The sequence below is a fragment of the Pagrus major genome, chromosome 14 (assembly GCF_040436345.1).
Source record: "Pagrus major chromosome 14, Pma_NU_1.0".
Classification (NCBI taxonomy): domain Eukaryota; kingdom Metazoa; phylum Chordata; class Actinopteri; order Spariformes; family Sparidae; genus Pagrus; species Pagrus major.
Genome location: NC_133228.1, coordinates 15,009,928 through 15,031,741, shown reverse-complemented (window position 1 = coordinate 15,031,741; position 21,814 = coordinate 15,009,928). Strand labels below are relative to the sequence as shown.

The following is a 21,814-nucleotide window of genomic DNA, read 5'->3' as shown; positions in this document are numbered from 1 at the left end:
GTAAAATTACACGTCTGAGTGTCTCTCCCTCTGGTCCCGTTGGTTTGTGTTTCACCAGCCTTACCAAAAGAGGAAAAGACCAGAAAAGAAAGGGAGAGAGACTTCACGGATGGTGAGATTGAGCTGGAAGAGTGGGGAAAGAGACAGGTCACGGGAAACGGTTTTGAAGAACAAGGGAGAGAGTCTGTCTCACATATTAATTTGTTATTATTTTTATAATATTAGCCATTATTTTTATCAGTAATAATAACATTGTGCTCACCAAGTTAACTGATCTGAGAATTAAGCAACATTACTTAAAAAAAAAGCTATCATAGCTGGTAGAAAATTACAAAAATAAGTCCCGAGATGTAATAAACTGATAGGAGTGGGGAGGGGGGGGGGGGGGGGGAGGGGGGGGATCGATTCTTAGATGGCAATCTAAGAGCAATTTTGTAGCTCAATTCAACCAACTGGATGGAAAATATAATGGATGTAAACATGTGTGTCATGTTTGTCTGGGTACTTCTTGAGATTTGGTGACAACGGATGAACAAAAATAATGGAATAAATCTGTAAAATCTGTTTATTTTAATTATCGATCATCAAAGTAAATCATGTATAGAAATAAAAACTGTTGATTTATCAAGATGCATCGCAGCCCTCTGAATCGGAATCAACTTGAATCATGAGGTCTCTCTAGAGATTCCCACCCCGTAGATACACAAGGCACTTAACTCCCAACTGCTTCAATAGAGCTGCCCAGTATCTCGCTCTAAGAAGCTGAAGTGTTGACTTCCTTCCTTATCACTTATCTTTTTTGATCTTTGTCTCCGTTTCAGACGTCAGTGTTGGATCTGAAGGAAAAGGCTTCCTCTCTGGCTTCCTCCACTCTGAAGAAGGACAACAGGCTGAAGAGTCTGGAGATCAATCTGGAGCAGAAGAAAGAGGAGTGTATCAAACTAGAGAACCAACTCAAGAAGGTTAGAATCAATCACTTTTATTTGAAAATGAATCCTGTAGTTTACTTTTAGTTTTGGCTGAAAGAGTGTGAAAATGGGATCAGCTTGAAAGCTTGAAAATGATATGATGTAGGTCACTTAAATTGACTTGAAAGAATTGGTGTATTTTAAATTTCATTGTCATGATGGATGGACAACTAATTAAAAACATCAGTTATATGAATCTCAGTTGTAAAAAAAAAAAAACCAACACAGTCCAGACAGAAACACGAAAGAGCCCTTTGCCTCTTTCTCCCCTTCCTCGTTTTCCCTCAACTGGTTTCCAAGAGAGATGACTGGCTGTTTAACTGTGTGTGTGTGTGTGTGTGTGTGTGTGTGTGTGTGTGTGTGTGTGTGTGTGTGCGCATGTATGTGTGTGTGTGTGTGTTTGCATATCACATATTCTCTTCCATACGGCAGCCCATAAAATTGTGTGTGTGTGACGGCTTGCTGACAGCCTTACAGTCATTTTTACAGAGTAGAGAAGACAGCACCTCCACCACACCCTGAGCATGTATGTGGTGTGTGTGTGTGTGTGTGTGTGCCTCTGTGTGTACTGTATGCATGTGTGTGTGTGTGTGTGAAGGTGTCAGTGGATCTCTGGTGTTTCTCTCATCAGAGTTTATTCCTTAGTCTCTTTTTGTTACCATGGATGGAAAAAAGACTGAAAACTCGTCTGCGTGTTGTGAACTGATTGACATTGTTCATGTGACACTGACTGTGATGTTTTCCTTTCTTATTTTTCTTTTCTTCTCTCTGTCTCTCTCTCTCTCTCTCTCTCTCTCTTTCTCTCTTTTCCCTCCAACCAGATCTTCTTATAATACCATCAGACACCCAAACATTTCCTCTCCACATAAAGAACTGTAAAAACTGTTGTGCTCTTCCAAAACTAATAGGGTTTATGTATTGTGTGACCAAGGCGTGTGCACAGACATGCACAGAGTCAATCTGTCCCAAGAGCAACATTTGCTTCTGGGAAACACACACAGCTGTTCTAACCTCTAAGCTGGTTATAACTTTTTTTTTTCTTTTGTCCGTTTTACTTCGTTTGTTTCTTTCTCATTTTTTGGCATCGTCTGTGTAACTGAGCAGAGCAGCAGAAAGAAGAAGGAAACTGCAACTTCGTTTAATTTGCTTTTTAATTAACTCACCTTTTCATGCTCATGCTAATCCTTACATAAATCAGCATTAATGTGCTGTTATGTGTGTGTGTGTGTGTGTGTGTGTGTGTGTGTGTGTGTGTGTGTGTGTGTGTGTGTGTGTGTGTGGAAAACTAGCTCAAACCCAAGGCACCATCAGTGAGCCACACTTCAATGCTCACACTTATTACAAACATACTGTAGCTGAATAACGCACAAATCTGTAACACAGAAACACTTAGATTTACAGAACATTAGATTTGACAGAAAATTAAGATGGCGTCATTCTCCAATACTTTGGTTCATAATCAAATACCTGCAAAACTAATAACATTCCTCTCAGCCTGTCAGCTATACTTTGTGTTTAGTGCTTCGAATCAAATGCGAGCATGCTAAAGTGCTAATCTAAGCAAACCTGATGAGTTTTTTACACATAACCATCTGGAAATTAGCTGCTAGAAACTGTTTGCAAAGCGGCAGGCTAACTTCAACCAATCAGACCAACAGTAGGAAAGCACTACCAGTGGAGACAGTTTGGTAAATCAAACTCTTACCAAAGCCAGTTGAAAGAAGATCAAAACATGTTTTCCATTGAGAAAAGCTTTCTTTGGTCTTCTTTCAATGAAATAAACTCTCTAGTTCTTATACTACTGATGCTATAGTATTTACACTAACCTCTTCAGGAGCCACCATTGTTGTTTTCAAACAATTAGATACTTCTCTTGCTGGTCATTACACCTAAACTATGGCCATAGCTGCCAGTAGTTCTTCACAGGACGCTGATTGATTCAAGCGTGTGTGTTCAGCCATAAACGCATATATAGGTTGAAGCCTGGCAAGATGGTTTGCAAAGCTGCCTTTGCAAGGTAAAATCTAAGCTGGTAAACATTGAAGACATTAAACCCACTAAACAACAGGCTGTTAGCAGTGTCATGGTGAGCATGTTAGCATGCTGAAGGTAGCATTTAGCTTAAAGCACCATGATGCAGAAATATAGCCACACAGAGATACTAGCATGGCTAAATACTTTGTGTCATGTTTACTGAAAGTTCAGACTGATTTTTCTCATTTTTATGCCAGCACAAGAGGAAGTTGTTGTGTTTCCTGCTGTAAAAAGACATCACAGTTTACAAAAACATGTCCTTTTGCAAAAAATAATTTTGAAAAAGTGGAGAAAGTTCTAATGAGCTCAGTATTTACCCCTTAATTCAAAAGACTAACATGTCAAAACAAGTGCTGTTTTATTTTTTAAACAGACTAATACTTGTAGCTCTTAACAGAAACACAGTAGCACTAAATGTATGACATGTTTCATGGACTTTTTGTTTGTATTAGCCAGGCTTGGTGTTGCTCCACTTAATTACAGTATGTTTTATCCCAACTAATGAGGCCTCATTATGTTAAGGCTTCTCTATGTCAATCATATTACAAAATCTACCTGCTGTGCTGAATCCAATGTAACGCTCTGGTACATAAAAGTATACAAATCTTGTATCTGATCCCTAAAAGACTCTTCTTTGAATGTCATTTTATCAACCAAAGACCAATTATAGACCAGATATACTCTAAAACAGTTGCACTTTTATTAAATCCATCCAACCCATCCTCAACACACTTGTTGTTATTGGCATATAGTTTTTAATTTGACCTCATCACTTCCATCAAATGGTGGTCACCTAATTTTGTTCGGTTTATTTATAATAATTAATTCCTCTTCCAGGCTCAGAGTGCAGCTGCAGATTCCCAGGCCAGCACTGAACTCTCTGAACATATCTCCTGCCTGGAGCAGGAAGTGGCCCAGCACAAAGAGGATGCTGGAAAGGCCCAGTCTGAGGTGGAACGACTCCTGGAGATCCTGAGGGAGATGGAGAATGAGAAAAACGACAAGGAGAAAAAGATCCATGAACTGGAGAGGTGAGAGACGAGTAGTCATTAGTGCATTTTTCACTTTCCTCCATTAATCTGAATCAGTAGAAAACAACCAAGACTTTCTTCAACCTGTTAAATAGGTCATTTAATTTTAGATTGGACTTTCTATCCAGTTTCAAGCTACATACTGTTGGAGTCTATGGTTATCTTCCCTGCTTTACTAATCCATTAGTTTCCCCTTTTTCTCATCCCTTCCCCTCCCTTCTCTCTTCCCCTTTCTCCATTTCGGCTTAATTTCTTCCATCATCTTTACCTTATTCACGTGTGTATGCTTAAATATGAATGCTATCACGTGATTCGGCATCTGTATGAGTGCGTTTTTCGTTCGTTTGTGTGTGCGCGCGGCCATCACACCCCAGAAACCCCTCTGCCTCTCATCTTTGGCGTTCTCAGCAGTCGCGAAATCAGGCCCCTCCCTCTGCTGCTGCTCAGCAGCCAGTGGGGGGAATGGTGTGGGACTACCTGGGCACGTGAGTGGCTGGTGGCCCTGTCAGTCAGATGCACGACAAAACTCACTTTGCTTGTCGGAGGACGGGATGTGAAAGCACTATGAAAGCAACCAGTCCCATGTGGAAAAGATGTGGGATTAAATGGTTCCTATTTGCTTAAAAAATGAATTTGATAGACAATGTCATCCGAAATTCCTCAATTTTTTCTCATTTGAAATTGATCCTCTAACCACCACAGGACCACAAGTTGAGATCCGAGATGAAATACATGTAGCAGATCCATACACTACAACTAGATATAACAGCAAAAATACCACAATTTTACTGTTTGTATCCTCTTAAATCTGACAATTTTAAACCTTTTCTTGAAATATTAAGATGAGTATCTTTGAATTCAGAAAAAACAAGCAATTTAGATACGTGAAGTTAAGCTTTGCAAAGTTATAACGGATATATATCTCTGTTCTCTGAAATTTTATAGAAAACACGATTCAATAGATTATTTAGAAATCGTAGTGTATCACATTAAAAGACAATAGAAAGAATTGTAAATGGATTTCTCATGTTTGAAAGCCTTCTCCACATGGGACAAAGCTGAGTATGTTCACTAATAATCGCCATAAAAGAGTTGCAGCATTTCTGGAATGATCACCAAACGTCTCTAGTACTGCTTATTTGGACTGTCCGCACATTACATCGACAGTGATGACGGCACCAGATGTACTCTCACACATCTGCACATCAGCAGAAGTTTTTGTCATCTGTTATATTGCAGTATGACAACAAGCAACACTGCTCCCAAAAGTTTGTAAAATGAGGGCACAGCTTGGCACCAGAGTCTCTGCTGTGTAGCCTGAAACTCTTTGAGCCTCTGTTCCTGTCAATGATGCAACTCTTTCATTTAGTGGCTCTGTTTTCACGCTTCACTTTTGTTTTACTTTCAGCCGAGGATGCCTGACTTGCAGACTTTAACACACTTTTTTTTTTCATTAGGAGTCTGGACAGTTCAATCTGTTCTTTTTTTTGTGTGTTTCCTTTATGCTAATAGGAATGGTTTGTCTGTTTCTCACTGCTTTTCTACTTGTATCTAACCTCTCTGTCTCTCACTAATATCTGCTTGTGTCCACTATATCTACCTCATATACTAGTTGTAATCTTAATCTGTGTTTTCTTTATGTCTATATCTAATTATCTGTCAGCCTGCATGCCTGCCTGCCTGCTTCTGTGTTTACCTGTCTCCCTGAATACATGTTTCATTCTGGTTGTCTGTTTTTTTTCCCTGTGTGTCGGTTAATGTGTATTTCTGTATGAACTCAGTTAAATAATAAGGTTAAATCACTAATTTGCAGAGCTGGATCTGGAATATATTTTGGTAAGAGTAGTGTGAGTAAAGTTTGTCTTCTGGGTTAGACAGATCAGAGCTGTCTGTGGTTGTGAAAACTGGTGTGTCTGTCTGTCTCTACGCCTCTCGACGCCCTTTGATTTCTGAACTATCGTATGCTTTCTGTCTGCTCCCTCTCTGCTCCCTCTCTCTTTAATCTTTTCCTCCAGTTTCTTCCTTGGACATGATCTCTACCCACTCCAACTCTTCACTCCACTCTCTCTCTCCGTCTGTGCGTTCAGTAGTTTGACTGTAAGACTAATGGTTGTTAATGATTTTAGGGAGATTCAGTGTTTCCTCACTGTGTCTCCGTCTGGCCAGTAGAAATACTAGCCTATTAATAATTCAGCACCTGCTGACTTCAAACTGGTGGGTTTTTTAAATGTATATGTGTGTGTTATTTAGTCTGCCAGTAGCCACAGATGCAGATTTACAGCAGGACTAGCTTTGTGGATAACATGTAATGTAAGATGGTTGGGCTCTTAAGCTCTTACAATCGAGATATGTTTCATTCTCCCTGTGGATTACAATAAAATAATGGCTGCTCTTTAACTGATATTTAATATCTTAACTTTGCGGGCTGCCTTTAAGAAACTGGAAAGCCATTAAATCCAGGCTTATACCATATCTGTGAGAACAGTATCTTGTTATAGTAAAATTAAGATTAAGTAGATTTTTATGAGGTAATGTAACTTCCTCTTTTTACACACTGGCACACGCACAGTCATTACTGTGAAGTAAGTGGTTTGTAGACGACTATTATACTTTTTACATCCCCACATTTAGTGGTTTCATTTAGCTGTTAGATGTATGATGAGGGAATCTATCCCCGGCTAACTAAAGGCTGTGGGTAAGAGTTGACATGGTGAAACATCATAAAAATGGCCAAAACTGACTAAAGAGCTGCTAGCTAAGCCACACCCTCCTTAGTTATTGTTGCTACGCCTTTTCAAGCACAAACATAATGTAGCTAACAATGACAACTGTGGCAGATTTACCACTTAAAGGTCTTAGTCATTTTTGAAACAATAGGGTGCTGCAGGGATCATCAGTACTGTAGTTTTGTAGGCCAACCTGGACATTAGCATCGCCTTGGTTTCCCTCTGCAAAAAGCCTATGGGATTTCTGAACACAAGTTGGTGATACTTACATTTTGTTCAGCAAGAAAATCTTGACAGATGATAACCACTTTTGTGTGTAAATTAAATCACTAGAAGTAAAAAGCTAATGGTCAGCTTTAGAATACATACTTTACTATAAATTGATCAATCTACAAGTTGTTGAGTATCAAGTGAGTATGTGAGTAGATGAGTCTCCATGTCTGGCATAATGACGTTTCATGTCCCCGACAACTTCTGTAGTGTCATTTAGCCACCTAAGCTTGTGTTGTGTTGCAGTTTATGATGTAACAGGCAAACACACTATTTAAAAGCCCTACAGTACATTTCACTTTGGCTCTTGCGTTTTTGGTCTTGGTTGGTACTCGTCCCTCAAAGTAACTAAATAGGTATTTTAACCCAACTGCTCTTTATTGGCTCCTCACAGATGTTTGCAGCTGTACAAATATGAATCATGTTGCTTTGGAAAGCCAGGGATTGATAAATGTTCCCTGTTATGTCAGCAACCAGGCCTTTTTTGAGTCAGCAAGCACTTACCCTGTAACATAAAATGCACTAATACTTACTCTATCCCACGGCTACCTAACCCAGCTGTGAATTATAAGACTTATAAGCCTGGAGCTAACAGGTACGTCAGAGGAGGATACATGTGCCTGTGGCCAACCCTTAGCTTGGAACCGAGGCTAACCCTGGGCTACGAGTGAGCAGCGGGGACACTACTAATGAAAAGATCAGATGTGGGTTAAACAAGGGTAAAAATCAACCCTCCCTCTTTCCTCTCTTGTTTAAATCCAGCTGTAATGGCACCAGGTTATTTATTTCAGTAACTAGGATGGTAATTGGAGCAGACTGAGTGACTTCACACTGAGGGGAAATGGAGCTGAAAATCTGCCCTGATGGCCAAAATAAAGGATTTGGACAGAAGAGTGGAAAACACAGAGAGAGAGAGAGAGAGAGAGAGAGAGAGAGAGAGGGAAGGAAAGAGGAAAAGGGAAAGGAAGGTGTGGTGGTAGAGGGAGAAAAACAGCTAGACAGAAATGAAATAACGGGTGGAGACCGAGAGAGAGAGAAAGAAAAGAAGAACAGACAACATGGTGGGTAGAGGGAAGCATTAAAATGAAAAAAGACTGGAAAAGGAAGAAACAGAAAGAAAAATGAAGGAGGTTCAGAGAGATGTAGAGTATAAAACTGAGTAATGGGAAATTAGAGAAGTTTATTGCGTGTTATATTGTTCTGTAATGGACAATTTGTCTCTGGCACGCCGTCATTAGCGTGCGTTCCCAGGCATAAGCTCACCCTCGAGTTTCGGGCTCTGCCAGTTCAGCCAAACATATGAGGAGCGATTGTGTGGAATACATTTGGGGTCAACCAATTTAGGAAGTGGATTTTCTTCAAATTTCATATCTTAATAATTACATGCCATATGCATTTTGGCTGAGACTCCCTCACAAATCCACGGGCTGTGGACTTCTCAAGTGGCCCCAGCGGGAAGCGAAACAAGTCGTCTGCAGTATCAAAACCACTGAAGAAGAAATAATTCATAGTGAGCACGCTCCCAGCTCATACTTTGATTGGCTAATTGCTCGCTTTCTACGGTTTGTGATTGCAGTTTCATCTGTCTGTGTCTCTGTGCGCTCTTAAATATTTGTAGAGGTCATGTGAGGTGAGCGGGCCTCTCATTACCCTTAATAATGCATTTAATCTGTCGATATGACTGTCTGTCTGTCTGTCTGTCTGTCTGCCCAGCTGTTTGCTTGGTCATGCCTGTCTCTGTTTGCCGCCCGCTGTATCTCTATGCTTAATGATGTCTCTCTAGCTGTCGCTTTGTCAGTTCCTCTGTCTCTCATCTCTTACCTCTTTGAATAGTGATCAAGCCGGCTAACCTAGCACTCAACTCCTGTCTTCCCTCTCACCTTTCCCTCTCCTTCTCTGTCTCTTTTCCCCTTTCTTTTATCTTTACAATGCAACGCTGTCTCCTGCTCTACCCAGTTTTGCCTCAAGGTTAGTACTGCACGCCTATTTTTCTTCTTCCGTCACTGTCTCTCTCTCTCTCATCGTGCTCTCCTTCATTGTCATACTTCTTGTCCTTGCATCAAGACACTCTCTCATCTCCCTCACTCTGTCATAAACTCTGTTTTTAATCATTCTCATCATGTCTGTCTGTCGGTCTTTGAAGGAGACACCTTGACTTTCACTCTGCTCTCTTCCTCTGCCACATCACTGCCTCTTTGAAGAGGAAACGTTATTGTTTATTTCCTGCACCCTCCATTGTGGCGCTCTGCTAATCTTGTCACGATACTAGCACTAAGTTCAAATTTAAAGCTACCGCAGCACACAAGACGAATTGTTAAAGCAATGTATCACCATCATTAACTTGGACAGCCGTGAACTTTTGCTCAGACTTCTGGTGGGTTTCTTTGTGGCCTTGTGGCTCTCACAGAGAAATCGCTCCACATTTGTTTCCTGTCACTGCTACAGTTCAAACGCTATTTTAAATGTTGAAACAAGATTTCGCAACCTGTTATGGTCCCACAATTTGCCATGAACATTGCAAATAGACTGTTAAACTGCTACTTTGCTTGAGCCAGAAGATGGCAAGCTTTGCTTAGCATTAAGACTGTAAACAGTGGGAACAGCCAGCCTGGCTCGGTCCAAAGTAACATGTTCTGACCCATGGTCGCCAGTTAGGCAATCAGTGGAGACTCCAGGAAGTTGTTACTCCTTGCAAAGAAATAGAAAAATAGTTTAGCAAATAACCGCCCCTAAAAGCACAATTTATGGTTTTTACTCTTCTGTTTTTGTATGGATTTAAAAAACAACATATGAAGTGTTAATAAGTGAGCTTTCCTAAAGAGTTTATGGTCTCAATTGCTCATTTAACGTCTTCTTCAATACAGCATGATGTTCATTTTGTGAATTATGAACCAACTTTGAGTAGAACAGACAATAAAGCAGGGTGTGCTTTAGGTCGTGGGTATCTTGTGATTGTCAAGTCACTAACATGCTGATTGGATCTGACTCGGGTTCTCAGTCAGATCCAATCAGTATCCTCCCTAACTCCGCTTTCTTGTCCAAACATGAACACTTACCATGTTGGTGACGGCCATACTTCCAAATTTGAGGCTTCAGAATCCCTCAAAACAATAGGTGAAGTCACAGTGGCTCCATCCACTACTATACAGTATATTTTTTGGACAGAGCCAGGCGATCTGTGCCTCCCTATTTCCAATCCTAATGCTAAGCAAACTGACTGCTGGGTGTACCACCTTATATAACAGACAGATATCATCAGAACTTTTTCTGTGTAGAGTATGGCATTATAAAGAATCGTCCATGTTTGAAGATTAAAAAACACATTTTTTGTCTTCTTTTCTGACTTTAAATATTCCTATCTACACTCAGGAGGTGGCTCTGTAATGAGATTTCAGCATGCAAAACCCAAAGTCTGATTTTGGTCATCTCAAACAGGCATATCAAAGTCGTATTGAAATTTCTCTGACCTAAACATTGCCATCGACCACATAATAACCACTTCTCTTGTCTGTTTCCTGCATAAATCTGGTGGTCTGAGTGTTTTGTGCGCTCTGCTCTGCTGTAAAGGTCTCCCCGGTGCCAGCTCCTTCTTTGCTCTTTCGTTCTGTTTCAACTTCCAGAGCCACTGTTCCCCCTGCCGTCTTGTCAGCTTTCTCATCGCTGTTGTTCTGGTGTTTTGTGATTCAACTCTAGAGGGAGAAAAAAAAAACAAAAGAAAAAGTTAGCATTGCCTTGCCGTCTGGCAGACGACAGAAGTCTTCTTTTTCTTCTTCTGTCCTTTCTTGTGTTTTTTTCTTTCTCGCCTTTTTTTCTGGTTGTTTTGATCTCGGGCTAAGGAACTCCTCATCCACTGCCAAATGTTTGACAGCAAGGGTTTCTGTAGCTTTAAAAGGAATTGCATTGTTTCTTTGTGTGTGTATGTGTGTGATCCCTTTGAGGTCCCGTATGACTCTGAGCATTGAGGTGGTGCAGGGATTTGTCAGCTAATGGGTGACAACAAGCACACACACACACACGCTAGCACAGACCAGGCACATTGTTTTTTCTGTCTTCCACACACAAACACACATGCAAGAAGGACTTTGCCAGCTATTGGGTGACAACACTACAGTGAGGATGACTGCTGAGAGTTATCTAATTAAAATACCTGCATACACACACACAAGAAGTATTTGCAGTTCTGAGGGAAAATGAAAACACTTTTTTGTTTACAATTTCGTTTGAGTGCTCAGAAACTAGACAGATCTACAGTGGAGCTTACAGTGGCTGCTCACTGTAAATTAGGCTTTCGTATCCTATTATATTAAGCTTTGTAGAGTTACACTAACACTTGTGTTTTGTTGCTTCGCTTCTTCACAGACACAGAATTCAAAATCAAAGATTTCTTTCTCCTTTACATATTTTGTCTTTTCTTCTAGCCTTATTAAAACCCAACATGTTGACAGGTATTAAATCAGTAACCCTTTACTTTGCTGCAAACTGAGCTTGCCATGTTTGATGAAGGCAATTAAATACCTAAATAACCAAAAAGTGTTATATTATTAAGCTAGGTAAATTATTAACAAATACGCAACTAATGACTATTTTCCTTCTTGATTAATGTCAATTATTTTCTTAATTAATCAGTTAGTTGTTTGGTTTTTTTGACATCCTCAAATGTCTTGTTTTGTCCGCAACCCAAAGTTTACTGTCATAGCGGAATAAAGAAACCAGAAAATGTTCACGTTTAAGAAGCTGGAATTTGGGAGCAGTAGTGCTGCAAAAAAAGTGCTGTCGACACTTTGAACTGCAACGACTACTTGATTGATCAATCAGCAGAAAATTCATTTAGAAAATTGATTATTGTTTGTCATTATTTCAAGCAAAACTGCTGGACAAATTCCCTGTTTATAGCTACTAAATTGTGAGGCTTTGGTGCTTCTCTTGTCATATATGGAAATAAACTGAATCTTTTGGGGTTTTGGACCTCAGGTCAAACAAAACAAGCTATCTGATCTGACAATTAACGATACAATTGTCAACATATAAGTCAATAATGGAAAATAATCATTAGTTGCAGCCTGTAAAACTGCCATTTTTCAAGGACATAAAACTAGAGCCCACCCAACACTTGATTTTTGGGGCGGATACCGATAACGGTATCAGGGACTCAAAAATTGCGATAACGATTTTGCAATGATACCTCAAATGTAGTTATCAAGCGCTTGTGATAAAGGTATCTAACAGAGGCAGGATAACAATAACAGGATAACAAACGGTGGAGGTTTGAAATAAAACTTAAGAGTCCAAAATGACAGCAGTGCACTGAAACAGCAATCAACACTGGGAATTTAATAATCATAAATTACCCCACACATTTTTTCTTCATCATAATGGCTAAAAATCAAGCTTTCGTATTGGAGCTGATCGGACAGTATATACGACGAACAGATCCTAAACCCCAAACAGAAGATTGAGGTTAACTAAATGCTACTATATTTGGCTGCGCGTCTGTATTGCATGCATTCTGTAAGTATTCAGACATAATTAACTTCTTGTGCTGTTGACTCATCGACAGTCTAATCTAAAGTTCAGATCAAAAGATGAATATTATGAAGCTAAAGACCAGAGTGTCAGTGTTTCATTCAGAGACAGTGTTGTTCTCCATGTTAAACAAAGACACTGCCAAGATCAACTCCAGCTCTCTGTCACATGCTTACACTATTACTATTATCCAAACACTTTGCCTTGAATTGTATGGTTAGTTCTGAAATATGGATATATGCTGTGAATGTGATTTATTTTCATAAGGACAGAGGCTATTAAAAAAGACATTTCATTCTGCCTGCTGTTGTATCATAGTATTTTTTTTTTACAGCTAGTTTCCAGTAACCCACTCCGTGGAAGTTTGCACACACATACACGCACACACACACGCCCGTCTCAGCCGCCTTTCCTCTTTATGTACCTTACAAATTAGCTTCTCTGCTGAGGGATTTTCTTCAGTCATTCCACAAACAACAACATGAGTTTTTCTTTCTTTATTCCCCCCAAAATGTTCTGCTTGTACTGTAAGTTTTTCTTCCGCTATTATGCTTTTGATCATATTTTTTATTTCTTGTTTTATAGTTGATCTGGGCTTGGTAGACCAAACCAATATTTCCTGTATTTTCAAAGGAAATACTGAATTCTGAATGGTTAAAAGGAAATCCTTGATGTTAATGTTGGGTGAACTATGTGCAGTAAACATACATGAGGCCCTGGAGCATTTCTAATCAAATATTTATACAGGACTCCAAATGTAATATTAATATTACCTTAATGTGGCTCCCTGAATATCAGCAGCATGCTAATGAGGAGGGTAAAAATCTTTAGTTTGGAGACTTTACTGAAGTTTATGAGACTGTGTGTTTATATGTGTGTGTTTTAATTTTTACAGCTAGTTGCCAGCAGTATTCAGGTTAATCTGTTTGTACATTTGTGTGCATGTGTGTGTGTTTATTTATAGCATATATGAGTGTGATTATGGTCTCTGCATGAGGGTATTTTTGAGGTTTTGCGAAGTTTAGAAAGTTCAAAGTGATGTCAACAAGTATGTAAGAGTGTGTTTACGTTTGCATATGTTTACTGTATGTGCCACCATGTTTGCATGTGCGTATTTCTGTGCAGGCAACGGACACATGTTGTTATGTTACGTGCAGTTGCATGCATAAGTGTGTGTGTGTGAATGTGAGTGTGTGGTCCGATTGAGAGACTCTAATACAAAGCTGGTTGTGTTTGGAGCAGTTGACAGCACCAGCTATAACTGTATGTCGCCCTACTATCAGCACCGTTTTTGGTAAATTTGCGCCTTCATGTGGACTCACACCATGTGTCGATGAGTGTATGATTGTGTGTGCGCAGACGTGGTTTCACTGCACATTTGTATGTGGTGTTTACAGCGCTGCGGGTGAAGAGAACTCTCCTGTGATTACGCCTCTTCCTGTGGTTTCGCAGCAGTTGTTGAAAGCGATTTCAGAGGGAGAGTGAAGGAAGTATTTTACATATTAAAACAGCTTCAAATGGCACTTTGCCTCCACCGAGCAGAGCCATCGAGTTCACCGAGCAACTTCTGCTCCTTAAAGCCACGAGTGTAATGAAAGTGTTTAATTAAATATGTGCAGATTCACAACTGCAGCTTTTTAAAAAGTGTATTCATGACACAGAGGGTTTGTTAGTCAGGATGGAGAGGAAGTTGTTGACGCATGATGTATGCTATACATTTAGAACTGTAAAAAATCTTTATGTTACAGGTGATGGAAAGTAACTATGGCATGACATGTAGAGTATATGCGTAATGATGTCGCAAAAACGTATTTTAATATAAATGCCATGAAGCTTTGGTAAGGAACTCGAATAAGCACACACAAGACAGATATAGTATGTCATACTCATACAGAAATTTTGTTTTTCCCTCCCTTTCCAAGTGGTAATTTTGTTGCCTCCCCTGTTACAGAGACAACTGGCTTGTTTATGTTTTCCTCAGTGTAACAAATAACAACAACAGAGGACAAAATGTGAGTTTATTCAATCATTTAGTTAATGGATCACCAGTTAAGCCTCCTGTACCCGGGTGACTGCGTGCCTAGTGGCAGACAAAATTGCATAGTGATAGTGAGGTTTATAGTGAGGCAGATGGTTTTATTATTCCTTATCCATTACATTGTGCAATCATCATTTACCTCATAATATATTAAAGCAGAAAACTTGTCTATTGCCAGTTTAATGCAACTTATAGAAAAATGGTAATAATCATTTGTCGTAATGCACAATAAAAATGTTTTAGATTAACACTTACTGAAGTGGGAAACATTTAGTTGTATGCATATGAGAAGTTCCTTTATATTTAAACCCATTTAAAGGGATGAGAAGTCTACAGAAGCACACACTGTAGGAACATTAGTGATTTCCTGTTCCCGTTGCTATATTAACTGACAGCTGTTACATTAGCAGCTAATAAAATGATACATGATTAAATGATGAATTAGAATTTTATGGAGATGATAAATCACAATTGAGAAGATGGAAAACACTACATTTTTCAAGCAAAAAAAAAAGGTTTGTGATTGTTTGGAGGAGTCAGAGGGAAAGTAAAGCACAGGAGATGGAAGTGACAAAAGAGGGAGTGGAAGGAATCGGGGGAGGAAAGGAGAGAAGAAATGGTCCATGGTCCGATGAGAATATCTCATCCAAAGGAAAGAGTAATGTTGCATTTGGAGAGGAAGTGAGTACGGAGAGGACAGAAAGGAGCAGTGCATTTGCCCTTGTGCAGTGGTCTGATGCCAATAAGTGTAATGCAACATGCACAAAACAAAGGGGACAAATTGGTTGAGGGAGAGAGAAAGGAGAAAGTGTTGGTTTTGGTGAGCAAGAAAATTCTAATGAGAGGAGACAGGAAGAGGAGATGAAGGAGGAACACGCTGTAGTTACCCATGCAAAGGATGTACGTGCTAAAAAGTGACACATGCAAACAAGGTGTGAGCAGAGCAAGTGTTTAACATTAGCAAAAGATCGAAGAGAGGGAGTGTGAGTGGGAACTCAATGAGTGTTGAGTCAATAGGAAACACTGAAAACTAAAAATCTATTCCACATACACTCACATACGTACAGTAAATGTAGCATGAAGGGGGGAAACCTCAGAGAGCTAACCAGATGGTTGGAGCTTCCTGGATATCCTCCAATAGGAACATTCCTGCCTGTTTATGACCTGTGACACACTCACACTGGGCGTAGGGTGCAAAATTGATCCCAAATATTCAAATTATCCCACATTTAGGGTGTAAACTGAAATCATGTCCGAACAAAGGAAACAAAAAAAAACACCATTATGCATGTGAGGCCACACTTACTTCATCTGCTTTCCTGTTTAACATTTGATCCCAATTTGGATGTGATAATGATGCAATATGTAGGCTTTTAAAATGCACAGAAAAACCACACGTACGTGCGCATGCAGCTTAAACCACTGATTATTATTCTGCAAGCTTTGAACGACCAGGTGCTGCAGCAGAGAGGTTTTGGCCCATTCGATGCATTTCAAGTTTTCTTCCAGCTTCCCAAATTTCTCCGGATGGTTTGGAATTGGGCCCCCTGGACCTTTTAGCAAACACATAGAGGATTTTATGTTACCATCTTCTGCCAATATAATTTCTCAACTTTTCTGGCCGTGATACTGATGTTAAAGCCATTTGATGGATTGCTCACATTACTTTAGGTTAGTTTAGCAGGTAGTTTATGACTCGCATGGACAGGAAAGATGAAAGAAAGAAGGTGTCATAAAATATTTAGACACTAGAATATGTAAATCACTCAGGATGTAAACAAATAAATCAGGCTCTTATGAATTCAGACAGAAATTAAACTCAAAGGAGTAAAGCAGTGAAAATAAAACAAGATTTTGTGGTGCACAGACAAAGGTCATGTGATGATTGGAACCTGTTTACACCTTTGGAAACAAAATACGCAGTGTACGACTTGTAAAAATGATTTCCCAGGAGAGCCATGCTTTGCTTTGAGACTGAGTTCACTGCAGATTTCCCATCACTGGAGGTCAGCTCTTTTACTGGCAGCTGCGGCAATGGAAGAAAATAGATTTATCTACAAGCCTGTAAAAAGTCACGCTAACAGCAACGCGCACACATGCATAAACATTTGCACAGCGCAGGCAGACATACACATATTTAAAAAATGCAACACAAAAGACTCACACAGATCGAGAATGACTTTTATTGAGTTTAATCAATTTCTAAAGCGTTAGTCAGCAGTTTAGTTTTGTCTTGGTTGGATGTGCGCCTACACGTGTTCGCCTCCACATTCATCCTCTGTGTTTGACTTATCTTTCATCTGTGTCATGATTCAGTAGACGTTGTTAAACCTCGCTGGCATTAGCGTGGGTTGGTCCACATGTGTGCGTGTGTGTATGAGAAGTATGAAAGGTCCTGATCAAGTCAAGCTGGTGTGATAGCCGATAGGTCTGTGACAGAGCCACAATGGTTTCCAGACAGCTTAAACAAGGATTAAACCCTAAACCAATCCCGCTGCTCCCATGAGGAATCTCTCTCTCTCTTTCTCCATTCTGCTCTTCCTCTCTCTCTCTTTTCTTCGTTCCCCAGATGATGATTTAGTCTCTGCTTCCCGACATCCAGTAATCCCTCCGTGAACGGAGCTTCCCACTATGGAGAAATCTCAAATGTCATCTAGTCATTAATTCGTAGCTTTTTATTGAATTCCTTGACTGATCTTTACATTATATTGGCCCGGAGGGATTTCATTGTACAGCACAGAATAGTTAATCAGATTGTCTTGCAGTATCATCTTAATGGCAATAACAGACAGTCTGAACACGTTAGGTGGGAGACGATTCGACTCTGTAGATTAAATATCATCTGCACTTGTGTGACCTGCCAGGAATTGTGAGTACAGGCGTCGTTTGGGAGTCGTTGCTGAGTGTCTGCGCATACACGTGGGGTCGATGATGGTGTTTAATACTGTTAAAGCATAAATCTGGTACTTTTTATGGCTTCTCCAATTTGTTGTAAACAACTTCTCGATGTGATATCAAATCTGAAAGAACATGATGCTGTTTAGTATGAAACATATCTTCTCTAATTTAGGGTTTGCATTTGGATAGTGTTGGCTATAATAGTGCCTTCTTCAATTTAGACTACTGAGACATCTTTCAAAAGTTTTTTTTTTTCTTTTTTTGAGAAGAATAAGGGGAAAGAGAGGAGGAATGACATGCAACAACAGGATGTTGAGCTTATGTGGTCAGAATCTTAGACAGGCCACCACTGTTTGATTGAATCATTTCAGCATTTTTGGGACATCATCTAAGCGACTAAATGAATACAGGCCCAATTGTCCATTTTCTCAAAACATTTTCTTTCGTGTCAGATTCCTTTTATTGGTTTTAGTAAGTAAGTACTGTACAAATTCTTAGACAGAATAAGATGGTTTCATAACAGTTGCTTGACCTTCCTCGCTAACCCACAATCAGACTGGCAGTGTGTGACAATGAAAGAGACAAAAAGAGAAAATTAATAAAAAATAAAGTAAGTAAAGAGATGATTAAATTAATAAATAAACAGGCAATGGGAAATAAAGAGAGAGAGAAAGTATTAATGCAATATATAGGCACTGGTATTATATTGGGACAATAAGTGGAAGCCTGGCTGCGTGGTGAGTTGTGCTAAATGTTGGAAGTCAAGTGAAGGAACACCGCACAGTAATGGCTTTATCATAATGTCAGGCCTTTGAAAATATGCAAGCAGTGATCCCTGATCCACGAATAGAGTGATTCATTTTCTTTCACTTTAGACAAGACATGAGGTAATAAGACATAACACCAAATAGCGCTATGAATGAGCTTGACACTGTAGACTTCTTGGTTTAAAAATCTATTTGGGCTGAAAGATATGCAGAAAAAGAGAAGCATATTAACAGTAATTGCAATCGTGATTATGAGACATGATTATAGTGGGAATGCTAACTTTTGCATTTCATTTTCACTAAAATAAATACAAAAGGTACGATTATGTGATTTTTGTACCAAACAAGCATGTTTTCTTTTGTCTGGAGAATGTGATTTTAGGCAGAGGCGTCTCTGTAGCACCACAGTGCTTCTGTAATTTGGATTTTGCACTGGGCTATATTGCAGTTTGGATAATATTTTGATTAATTGTACAGCCCTAAACTGTACCGTGTGTAAGTATGAATTTTGCCAGGTTTTGGTGTGCACTTACCATATACCTAAAACAAATAAGATGTACTTAATTACGCAATTCTTAACTTTTTGAACTTAACAGACTGACAGAAAGGAGGAGTGAGAACAAGCAACCATTCAGACATACAGGAGTCTAATTTGTCACAAAATGGGGAAATATTCCTCTTTAAATGATAAGAGATGTCTGTCAGTACTATATTAGTTCTCTTGACACCTATGTTAATGTCATTAGTTCAGAGCTGATATGATTTTAGTAATTTTTGTATTGAAAAACATAATTACTGAACTGGGAGTTGAGATTCTCAACACTTTGCACAATGTAGCATGACTCATGTCTCCAGGGAGTGTTTGGAGATACTGTTTGCAGCTGATGCATTGACATGGACGATGTATTTTGCGTGTGTGTGTGCACACAGGCAGATGAAGGACCAGTCGAAGAAGGTGGCCAACCTGAAACACAAGGAGCAGCTGGAGAAGAGCAGGAACGCCCAGCTGGTGGAGGACGCCAAGAAGAGAGAGGACAATCTGAACGAGAGCTCGCAGCAGATAAAGGTACGGAGGGAGGAAGTTAAAGGAGGGTTATGGGGGGCATGCGAGTGGGTGAGACAGAAAAAGTTTCTCTCCTCCTCCACTCCATGTCCTACCTTGAATATTGTCTGCTATCACAACAAGGCTTCATCATAACGTGACAATTGTGACAGGGAGCAGCCTGAGGCAATGTCAAACACACTCGCTGTCACGCACACACACACACACACACATACGATGCAGCTCTCACTTGGGGATTGTGTGAGAGAGGGGGTAACTAAAGAGGATGATTGACAGGGAGAGCAGATGGAAGATGGTAGATGGAGAGGAGGAAAATGGTCGGAGGAGGAAAGAGGTGAGGAGGAGAGGTGATTAGAGGAGACTCAAGGGAGCCACAAACTAAACTATGAAGTGAATGCTGCGGGTTTTAAAATGCTTCCTGTGGTATGGGAGCATCTCCTAATTGTCTGCCGGGGTGTCAAGTGACCACAAGATGAAGAAGAGCCATGTGTGGGGTGATGATTGTGAATGTGGTTTTCTATAGCTTTCAGGATTTTCTACCTTTGCCTTCAACTTTCCTTGACTTCTTCTTCTTCTTCTTCATCCTCCTCCCGTTCCTCTTCCAGTAATCGTTAACCTCAATGGTCTCCTTGATTAGAGGCAGATGAAAACACTCTTTCTGTGTGTGTGTGCGCGCGTGTGTATAAGCTGCCTCTAGCTATGATTGATCTTTGGTTTAAGGAGTTTGGAAGTTGTCATTTATGTGTATGAGTGTGGTTAGGAGATGAGCTGATGGCTATGTGAGTCACTCAGACTGAGGAGACCGCAGTGGTCACAACCATAACTAGCGTGTGTGTCAGTTGTAAGCCATTCTGCATAGTTTAAGCAGCGCTGAAGGCTGCAAATGGAATGTGAGTATAACTCTGACCGTAAATTTAATTCAATACAATAAGAAGATTTAATCCAATTATAATTCATCCCAGTCTGCATAGTTAGACACCAAGTAATGTTGGATCCAGATTCGCAGCACATGTGTTGGAGATGTCCTGGAGGTTTGTTCATGGCCACCGTAATGTCTCATCCTCTCCCTCCTGTTCTGTCTCCATCACTTATTTCCTAACCAGGAAAGTCAGTTGCCTGGCGCGAGGACAAATAACTCTTTATGCAGAATTCTTGTGGGGAGTTCCTGTAGTGATTTTAGTTAGAAACAGCTTCATGTGTGATTGGGAATTCCTGACAGTCCTCCGAGCCAGATGGGGATCAGATTGTCTAATTGGTGAGTCTTTTGCAGCTCCTTCCAGTCACTGGGAGCGGCAAACTGGAATGAGTGTGTCCAAGGTTTTCACTCTGGGGACATGTTAAGCAGCATGTGACAGGGAAACTGATGTGATACACAGTCTGACAGACATGAAGGATGTTATATCAAGGAACGTTTTTAACTGTATATGACTAAGCCAATTGATTTTACAGCCAGTGTAGGCGTAAATTAAAAGCCTCCCTGAAATTTTATTTTAAGACCCAGGATGAGAAAACTCTAACCAAATGTCATAATAGTGTATATTATAAGTATCAAGGGCTGCATTTAACGATTATCTTTGGTCTGTAAAATGTCGGAAAATGGCCATCACAATCTCCCAGACCTAAATAGCAGCCCAAAGGTACAAAGCAAGAAAATACTGACATTCAAGAAGCTGGAACCAGTGAATGTGTATGTATTTTGGGATGGATGTCCATCACTTTTATCCAGAACTTATTTAGTACAGACATTCATAGTCACGGATGAAGGATGAATCTTACTAGCTTTGGTGAACACCCTGAGGTTTTAAGTAACTTTGTCTACTCAACTTTTGGATGGATAGCCACAAAACTTGGACATGTTCCCCTGAATATTGATAACTCTCAAGATTCATGTTTCATCTAACGTCATCTTCAGGTCAAATTTAAATTCTTTCCAATACTTTGGTTTAGGGGTGGGCAATAGTATTACATATTTCAGAGGATTTCTGCCATAACAATATTAAGAATATGACAAAATACGTGCAACCAGTCCCTTTTTAAAGATGTCATTCCTAACATGAAAGACGCTTGTTAGGGGGGGCACAGTTTGACACAGTAGTCGAGTAGTGTATTGACTTTAGAAAGCTAAAGAATTGAAATGGAATTATTCAAGTGTCATGTCATGTCTGGGGGCCCAACAAGATATTTCCACTATTGGCCCACGGGCCGCACTTTGACAACCCTGCCATAGACCGTTGTTCCTCAATCAATACTGGATTAATCAGCTGTTCATCACAGTGCTGTAACAGTTTGTGCTCTCTTTACATCGCATCCTTTCTCTCTGTAGGACACCCTCCGTCAGAAGGAGGAGCGCATTGAGGAGCTGGAGGAGGCGCTGAGGGAAAGCGTTCAGATCACAGCAGAGAGGGAGGTGGTTCTCGCCCAGGAGGAGCATGCACGCACACAGTCCGAGAGACAGGTACTGTCTCTCAAAAGCAAAAATGTGTTACAGTTCTGCAT

At 40.1% G+C, this 21,814-nt stretch overlaps 1 protein-coding gene across 3 annotated transcripts in view; it reads left to right on the top strand.

Annotated features, from left to right (window-relative positions):
• Window positions 1-21,814, top strand: part of LOC141008223 (ELKS/Rab6-interacting/CAST family member 1-like) — a 132,356-nt gene that overhangs the window by 48,568 nt on the left and 61,974 nt on the right. For all 3 annotated transcript variants that reach the window (XM_073480481.1, XM_073480480.1, XM_073480482.1), the window contains 4 exons: window positions 822-962; window positions 3,840-4,033; window positions 19,186-19,321; window positions 21,642-21,773. In XM_073480481.1, the coding sequence (XP_073336582.1) occupies window positions 822-962; window positions 3,840-4,033; window positions 19,186-19,321; window positions 21,642-21,773 (603 nt within the window). The remainder of the gene's footprint in view (window positions 1-821; window positions 963-3,839; window positions 4,034-19,185; window positions 19,322-21,641; window positions 21,774-21,814) is intronic.